The sequence below is a fragment of the Pungitius pungitius genome, chromosome 13 (genome assembly GCF_949316345.1).
Source record: "Pungitius pungitius chromosome 13, fPunPun2.1, whole genome shotgun sequence".
Taxonomy (NCBI): domain Eukaryota; kingdom Metazoa; phylum Chordata; class Actinopteri; order Perciformes; family Gasterosteidae; genus Pungitius; species Pungitius pungitius.
This window is the reverse complement of record NC_084912.1, coordinates 2,208,492-2,217,097: the sequence shown is the minus strand read 5'-3', so window position 1 is coordinate 2,217,097 and position 8,606 is coordinate 2,208,492. Positions and strand designations below refer to the sequence as shown.

The 8,606-nt window shown below is 46.7% G+C and overlaps 1 protein-coding gene across 4 annotated transcripts in view; it reads left to right on the top strand.

The window, feature by feature from the left end:
- The first annotated feature begins 313 nt into the window (after positions 1-313).
- itsn1 (intersectin 1 (SH3 domain protein)) overlaps positions 314-8,606 on the top strand; it is a 29,759-nt gene continuing 21,466 nt past the window's right edge. For all 4 annotated transcript variants that reach the window (XM_037465226.2, XM_037465225.2, XM_037465228.2 and 1 more), the window contains exons 1-11: positions 314-472; positions 4,404-4,465; positions 5,279-5,365; positions 5,767-5,830; positions 5,945-6,105; positions 6,306-6,494; positions 7,535-7,613; positions 7,774-7,874; positions 7,987-8,050; positions 8,145-8,282; positions 8,419-8,513. In XM_037465226.2, the coding sequence (XP_037321123.2) occupies positions 4,438-4,465; positions 5,279-5,365; positions 5,767-5,830; positions 5,945-6,105; positions 6,306-6,494; positions 7,535-7,613; positions 7,774-7,874; positions 7,987-8,050; positions 8,145-8,282; positions 8,419-8,513 (1,006 nt within the window). In that variant the 5' untranslated portion in view covers positions 314-472; positions 4,404-4,437. The remainder of the gene's footprint in view (positions 473-4,403; positions 4,466-5,278; positions 5,366-5,766; positions 5,831-5,944; positions 6,106-6,305; positions 6,495-7,534; positions 7,614-7,773; positions 7,875-7,986; positions 8,051-8,144; positions 8,283-8,418; positions 8,514-8,606) is intronic.

Sequence of the window (8,606 nt, the reverse complement as noted above, 5' to 3'; positions counted from 1 at the left end):
CAGAATAATAATAATAATAATTTTATTATGTTCTCTGTTTAAGAATGTCACATTTTTCTTAGACCAACCAGCAAAATTCGTTGGAAGCTTTGGTTCCAGTTTAACTCATCTGTTATATTCTTATTCACGTTTTTGTTTGGTTTTGGATGCATTTTTAACATTTTGCTCTTCTTCAATAAAACAGCAGCTCAACTAATCCTTTTAAAAAACAGCGTCCCGGAGTTTCTTGCCGACCAAGATCTCGCGAGATTAGTACCGTAGTTAGTGCCACTTCTCGCGATACGTCAGAAGCGTTACCCCATTTTCCAGCTGTCCCTCAATCGGTCGGGATTTCGAAACCACAGGAGAATCACCGGGAAGGGTTTTGGTGATAAAACCGCACATTTTGGGAGGATATACACCATCACATGGTCACATAAACACGCAGCGAGCTACTACATCCTGTATTTCACCATGGAAACTGAACTATGAGGTAAGGGCAGAGTGTAGTATGTGAGGTGTGGAAGAATGTCCCTGAGCGGGTTGACGTTAGCTCCTCACTGGTTAGCGTGCTCGCTATTGCGCCGGGATATGGATAGACTCCTCGGGTTAGTTTGCCGTTTTATTTTATTTAACCCGGCTTGGCTCGCTAGTGTCAGCCTCCAGCCGGGGTATGTAAACCTGCCCGGTGGGTGTCTAGTATCGGTTTGCGTGGCGAGACCCTGGGGGTGGGTGTGGGGGCGACTACAATTGGAGACCGCTACCGACGGCTAGCCAGCACGGCTAACGTTCAAATCACTGCATCCGCACCGGCAGCCCGAGACCCGACGTTCCCGCGGACCGCCCCCCGGCCGCTGTGAACCGACGCCTGGCTTGAGTCAGAAGCCCCGGGTCGGTGGAGGGGAAGGCGATGATTCGACAAAAAGGGGAGGGGGGGGGGCGTGGGATGCTCACGGACTTGCGCTGGGCGGCGGTTTTCTCCTCGGTTAGCCTAGCATTGAGCTAGCGTTAAACCTGATGTTGGTCCCCTTTTGGCTGACCCTTCAGAAAACGGCCGCCCGTGGTTCTACTGCGTAAAAACGGAAACTGCGGGGCCGTTGAGCAAGGCAGCACGGGCGAGTCCACGGCACTAATTCAGGAAGTGGAGATGAATTGACAAACAGAGCAATTTTTTTTCCTGTTTCCAGAGAAGTCTGCTCCCACATCCTCAAATTGGCTGCTGTGTCACTTGAGCGTGTTTTTCTCCTACTGACCTTGATTGTCTTTACTATGCCCGGTCCGTTATGACTGGTTTCCATGGCAACGTGGATGCTGATACCCCCCCTCCTTCCCCTCCCTCCCTCCTAAAGGTGGCTTTAGACTTTTCAGATTTTCAACACACTCCAATCTGATGCTTAACACTCCTAAAACTCCCCTTCTGGTCTCTCGGGAGCAAAGACAAGCGATTCAAAGCATGTTTGTCCAGAGGAACACCCGCTCAACGATGCACCGCAGGGGTCCGGCCCTCCGTCCTGCCTCCACAGCCCGAAAACAATTCACCGATTTTAATCAAGTCGTGTGCGGACGGGAAGTGGACTGGCGACAGGTTTTGGAGAAGCGATGGATTACAGTTGTTGGATCAAGCAAAAGGAGAAAGTGTTCTGTGATGGACGAAGCTCCAATGTGAACGTGTACAGCTTTTAAAACACAAACGTCTTTGCTTTTGTTTTGAATTGATTAATCAGAGACGTTGCGCTGCCTCTGTAATGCTGAATAAAAGAGGCCTCTAATTGGTCATAAAAGGCACGCCTCACCTGGGAGTTGTACTTTGTTTTTATCATGGGCCTGTTTGCCTTATGTTCTATAATATGTGTATAACTTCTTTAACCAGTTGTGTAGGTGGATCATTCTCCATCTGAATGTTACCTCTCAACTTTTTAGGTGTGCGTGAGAGAGAGAGAGAATAATATGCATACAGCTGTTCTCTGTAGTTACATACATCCTCTAGTTGCATTTTGCACTTGGAAATGGGCTTTTATTTCCGTCATCAAAAATGTTTTCTGTCTCTGACATTCCGTATGGCCGGGAAATACACATTACCAAACCTAATTACCAAAGTTCAAAAGTTGGTGTGGCTTCTGGAGGGCGTCTTGTGTTCTTTCTCCCAACGACCTACAAATCATGAACACGTAATAGAATTAGTTCCAGCATATCCCAGGACGGCATTCAACATAATAATGCTTTCATTCCCGTTTCAAAGGTTCATCATATTTTCCATGAGCATTGAGAGAAAATGGGTTTTACCTTTCTAAACTAATCGGATGGATCAGACCGCATTGCCTTCTGAAAAGGCACTTTAGCCAATTTACCATTTGAAAACAAATAGTATTTTTGTGACCTTATGTAAGTCACACGGCATAGTTTGAGCAACCAATGGGAGAGAGAGAGTGATACGGGGGGAGATGGGTGAGGGAATTGATTAATACAGGGGAAGATGGGGGAGTGTCCTTCCACCTCTCAAGCCTCACCACTTGACCGTGTGTGTGTGTGTGTGTGTGTATTAAATGCAAATGCTTGTGTGTGTGTGTTTGGGAATCTTGAGTAAGAATGCTGATGCGAATAAACCGCAGTTATTTTAAACCAACATCATCATTGTCACCCTCAACACAAGAAGCTAATTTCATAAACCACTTAAACATTTGTTATTTTTTAACGCCCTTCAGAATCTACCACAGTCACGAGGCATTTTTTGTAAAATATAAAGTATTTACGTTGATATTTAATATATAATAAGTATTCTTCCACCTGGTCACAGATAAACCGAAAAATAAAATCACAAAGTAAGGCTAAAGTTGACACGACTCTGGGCTGAAAGTGGCAAAGGCAAAAATATAAATTGTGAAACATTAAGGTGGTGGGGGTTTCATCACTTTAGGGATCCAGGATTGTGTCATCCGAGGGGGCGGGGGACCGACACTCCAGTTTCATCAATGCTCTAATTATACAGACTAATCCCACAGACACAATACATGCACTGTGCACATGGGGAGCAGAGGACATCCGTGCACGTGTTTGAATTCATCGCACAGGGACTTTTCATTGAAGTTTAACTCAGGTTTGCAGCTGGATCTCTCGTTAATGCCAATGTTTCTCTCTGATTGCCTGATTTAAAACAAAACACTGGAATATAATCAGCAAATTAAGTAAAAGAATGATTCATTCCTGCTGCATTGTGTCAATGGCACCGTTTTAAAAGAAAGAGGAAACGCTGTGTGTCTGCTTCTATGTTTCTGCCGGCGTTCCACTCATTCAGCTCACTTTGTTCTGAGGAGTTTTGCTGAACAAAAGTCACTTTGACTCATAAGCAGCTTATTTGAGTTTTGGCCGCATCGGACATTTCACACAGACGATTTGCCAGCACACAAAGTGAAAATAATTGAACTTCTGTTCAATTCTGAGGTGGCTCTGCTGCAGTTTGCGTTGTGAATTATGAGCGTGTGTGTGTATCGTGTTTTGGGATACGTCCCACGCGCTTTTAAAGGAGCGTCAGGAATCAAATATCTTTGATATGAGAAAACAAGAGAAACAAAATGGAGGAAAGTCTCGGGTACTTTGGTAAAGTGTTACCAAAAAGAGTTGGATCGCTCCCCGTCCCAACGTCTTCAGAGAGGGACAAAAATCGACTGTAGATGCTCAACTGCTTCACTATTTCCTCAGTGGCAGGCGTGAATGTGTGTGTGTGTGTGTGTGTGTTTGTGTAGGGTGGGCTTTGTTCGTATGACCTAGTTAAGCTGGTTACTTTGTGCTCCCACTCTGATCATAATAGAACGCACACAGACACACACTCACTCTGCACTTGCTGAGGACCGTTTGCTAAGGAAGAAACGGCGTTTTCGGAGTAACCTTGTTTTTTTTTTTGTGTTTTTTTTTGACCCGCCTCCTTTGTATCGCGGCGGAGGCAAAATTCTGGGAAATGAATTTTCTTGGAATCCCGTTGACTCTTTAAATGGCGCAACGTAGTTTTGTTGGAAAGGAAACCAGATTCAGATGTTCATCACACTGACTGGAGAAGAATCCGGCAGCCCACTCACAATGTGTGTCAGGTTATTATTATTATTATTTTTATGGGTGGTCAGCTGGCTTGGGGGGGGGGGGGGGGGGGGGCAAGTCTGGATCTGATTAGCATACCTTTTACTAGGGCCGCGGTACTCGTTATTGTTGGGGTATGATGGTCATGTTCATTTAAACAAATCTAAAATAGAGTTCAAGCTCAATGAGGCAAAAGTTCTAGAAACTCTCGACTTAAAAGTCAGCCGAGTGCAAAACAAAGTGGATTCGTGCTGGAATCTAATTCTCCCTTCCTGAGTTCATCCGCTCCATCGGCCAGACACGGCTGGATCTTTGACCGATTTGTTGCATCTGTGTCTCTGATTGTGTTGTTTCAGGTGTCGCGTCGTGCTGGAGAAGACCGAGTGAACCATGGCACAGTTCCCCACCACGTTCACGGGTCAGTATCTGCGCCACAGGAGCCAATAACGGGTTTTAACCACGACTCGCGTTCCCATTTTTCCCCGTCCCGGAGTCGACAGCCGAGTAGAACAGAAAATGTAAAGTCACGCGGCAACAGAAGGAAGAACGATGCTCGCCTGGACGTCTCAGAATGTCTCGTGTAAAGACGCGTTAGCCGATGCAACAGATGGACACGAGGACAGACGGTTTGGGCTTCGTCACTGTTGGGTAGAACTTGTCCTCTTGACTTCCTGCTGGACGAGGACCAGAAGGGACAAAATGTGATCAACACATAAATGAGATGATTGGCAGTAGCTGTTTTTTTTATTTTTTGTTATTAAATATTTCTGCATTTTCTCTTCGGTAACATTTGGGCACAAAGAATCGGTAAGAATAATCTTGTTAACCAGCAGAGGGACTAAACACACAATACTGTTTTTGTTTCATGCAATGCATTTAAAAAGATGAGTTCACTTCAGCTTTAAATTGCCGGTAAAATCTACAGGATGCCGCTGCAGCGCCATGTGGAATCTGATCTGATCTTTATTCTACGTGGAAACTGGTCAATTTAGTGGATCTGGGAGGCAGAAAGACTTGCTTATTATTTAATAAAACCAGGGGATCGCCCCCATCTGTTAGGCGTGTCACACAAAGTGAATCAGAGAGCTGCTTCAAATGAAAAGGTCTCTTAGTCACCCACCCATTCAGCCTCTTTCTCAATGACTAACACATTCCTCTCATGCCTGTCCTTTCTCCCTGTGTTTGTGTATGGTGTCTAACGTGTGTGGGTCTCTTTGTGGGTTCGGTGCAGATGTGTTCCTGATCTCAGTGGACGAGAGAGCCAAACATGATCAGCAGTTTCTCAGCCTCTCTCCGACTCCCGGGGGTTACATCACAGGTAGCGCCTCTCGTTCTCATTATCGCACACACACACACACACACTCACTCATCACACACACCCTGACATTGTGAGGTGAGATGGAGACATGAAGGTGTGTTTGCAATCCCCTCGTCTGGGTTTATTCAACACGTTCCCCGCTGACAGTGTGATTAGGATACGATTTCTCAATCAATCCACTTATTGTTTGTTCTAACCCACAGCAACACTTTAGACTGAAACTTTCAGAAATGTTGCCGCTTATTATTTATTCTGGCGGGTAATAAACCGGCTCGTTTGAATCGTTTCAACGTCTGGCTGCGATCAGGAAGCGCGTTCGCGTGTCCACATGGTCTGAAGTGCCCTTTCGTTTTTGGATCCGTCCCATTGATCTCGCATCCTGTTTCTCTTTGTCCGCCAAGGCGACCAAGCCAGGAACTTCTTCCTTCAATCAGGTCTTCCCCCGCCCGTCCTGGCCCAGATCTGGTGAGTCCCCCCGTAGGCCGGAGGTTTCTGCTCCCTCACAATGTGAATTAACTGCTTTACTTCTTTCCTCGCAGTGGTTCCTGCTTTTTATGTTGTTTTTCTTTCTCCTTTCAGGGCTCTGGCCGACATGAACAGCGACGGCCGGATGGACATCCACGAGTTCTCCATCGCCATGAAGCTCATCAAGCTGAAACTCCAGGGTCACCCTCTGCCCCCCGCGCTTCCCCCCAGTATGAAACAACCCCAGCTGACTTTACCCCCGCAGGGCGGCTTCGGTGAGACTGTTTTACAGTTTTCCCTGAACTGTTTGAAGGAATAACAGAGATAGAATCTTTTGCTTTTGTTTCAACAACCGCTTATCTGCTGTCGGGGGGGGGGGGAACTGGTAAACACGCTGCAGGTGTGTGTGTGCGGAGGGGACGACGCGAGGAAGCGCTCGCTAACTCCGCTATACGTGCTCTCTGTCCTTCTCCAGGCATGCCCCCCATGCCCTCCATGCCCACCATCTCAGCCCCCCTGTCGGCCGTGCCCCCCCTGCCCCTCCCGCCCCTCCCCGTCGGAGTGTCCCCTCCGCTCGGCTCGTCCGCCCCTCCTCCGCTGCCTCCGCCCATCGCCAACGGAGCCCCTCCCACAGGCATGATGCAGCCCACCTCGGGCTTCCCAGGTAACACCCTGCAACGACGTGTTTTTATGCTGCTCCTGTGGACCGTTGAGGGTTTGGACTAAAGTCTCATTTTTAAGCTTAATAAAGACATTTACAACTAAGGTTCAATGTCTGTATGAGAGGTTGATATTTTATTGTTAAGTTGGGCGTTTTAAAGGGGAAAAGAGGTGCAATAGAAGGATGTTCGAGGTACCAACCTGAAGGAAAGGGATAAATTGAGAGTTATTTTGGGCCCGGGTTCGACAGCATGTCCTCTGCTGGTTCTCCGGTCAGGTGACATGATGGATTCCCCTTAGGTCCCCGTAGGTTTGATGGATTTATAATAGGCTGCCATCATTTGTAATGAATTAGCAGATGAACAGGTGTCATGACCCGTGACATGATCCATATGCAGGATATTAAAAGTGAAATAAACGCAGACGTGCACATGGAGATGGAGAGTTAACCCTCACTAGCGCTGCCTTAAACTCAAGCTCCTTTTTCCAATTAACCCTAACTCCTGCAAGAGAGGCCTCACCAGAGGGGGGGTGAATTTAATCAGCATGTCATATGCGCTACATTTTAGATCTGGAGAGAAAGCACCTCGATGCTTAGAGAATCCGCTGGGAGCCGAGAGAAGGAGACAAAATATGTGCAGAGGAGCACAATCACAAGCTTGAAAAGAGCCGAACAAATGGGTTGGAGTAGATTATATATATATAATGAGGACATTTTCTTCAAAGAGGCAAATGAGCCCACTAAATATTAATCTGAGAAACGAGTCATTCCTCTCCGGCTCTCGCTCAGCAAAGTTATATTTAAATTGGCTGTATGGGCTTTGGGCAGAAAAGTTTGAAGAGAGGACAGCTGGGGTTCCGAAGTATTCTGCATGACGGGAAGTCAAATGAGACCAGAGCCAATCGCATGATATTATTATAGCCCTTATTATAAACCAAATGATCAATCAAAAGATTAAACCATGCAACATTTAGTTGGAATGAATGATAACTAATTGTTTAAAGTGAAGTGAACTAAGTTCTACCGTTCTCCGTCCCTCTCAGCCGCCTCGGTCAACAAGTCCTCGTCCTTCAATCGCTCCAGTGCCAAGTTGCAGAAGGGGACGTCCGTGGACGTTACGAGGTGAGCCACGTTATCCGAGACCGTCACAGCTTTTGGCCTCGTAAATTAAAACCAAAATGAGAATGTTTTTAGCGGGGAGAATCTAAAGAATATGTGCATAGTAAATGGTATGCGTCTATTTTTCTCTCCACTGAACTCTTTATCTTCTGTGGCTTCGCAGCGTTCTGCCGCCCTGTGATTGGGCGGTTCCTCAGTCCTCAAGGCTCAAGTACAGACAGCTTTTTAACTCCCACGACAAGATGATGAGTGGCCACCTCACGGGTACACACACACACACACACACACACTCTCTGACGTGTCATGGTTTGGGATGATATTCTTCTCATTTTTCCAGGGTGACTAGATGTGTTTGGTGACTCTTCTTCTCTCTCAGGTCCCCAGGCTCGTACCATCCTGATGCAGTCCAGTCTCCCTCAGGGCCAGCTGGCCACCATATGGTCAGCGCAGTGAACGCTTTCACAAAACAGGACTGCACTCAAAGACATTCGTCCTTCAAGTGTTTCCTTTTTTTCTTTCTCCCTTTTCCTTCAGGAGCCTCTCTGATATCGACCAGGATGGGAAGCTAACAGCGGAGGAGTTTATCTTAGCCATGCACCTCATAGATATGGCCATGTCCGGTCTCCCGCTGCCCCCTGTCCTACCACCAGATTACCTCCCCCCCACATTCAGGTCAATGCCGTTGCCATAGAGACTTTAAAATATAGATTTTACAAATATTACGAACATGTTTTTTTTTATCCGTCACAGTTTAATCATGTGAATTCAGTTCAAACAGTGTATTGATACGTTGTGTATGGTGTTGAAGGCGCGTGCGGAGCGACAGTGTTCAGTCGGACCAGAAGAGCGTCCAGGAGGAGGCGGAGGAGGAGGCGGAGAGCAGCCAGGACAAGAGACTACCAGGTGATTGGTCCGGCACTTGTGGCCTTCTTTCGATTTTTGAAAAACAAACAACCTGCAAACTGTTTCCAGGGAAGCTTTAAAAAAAAAAAAAAA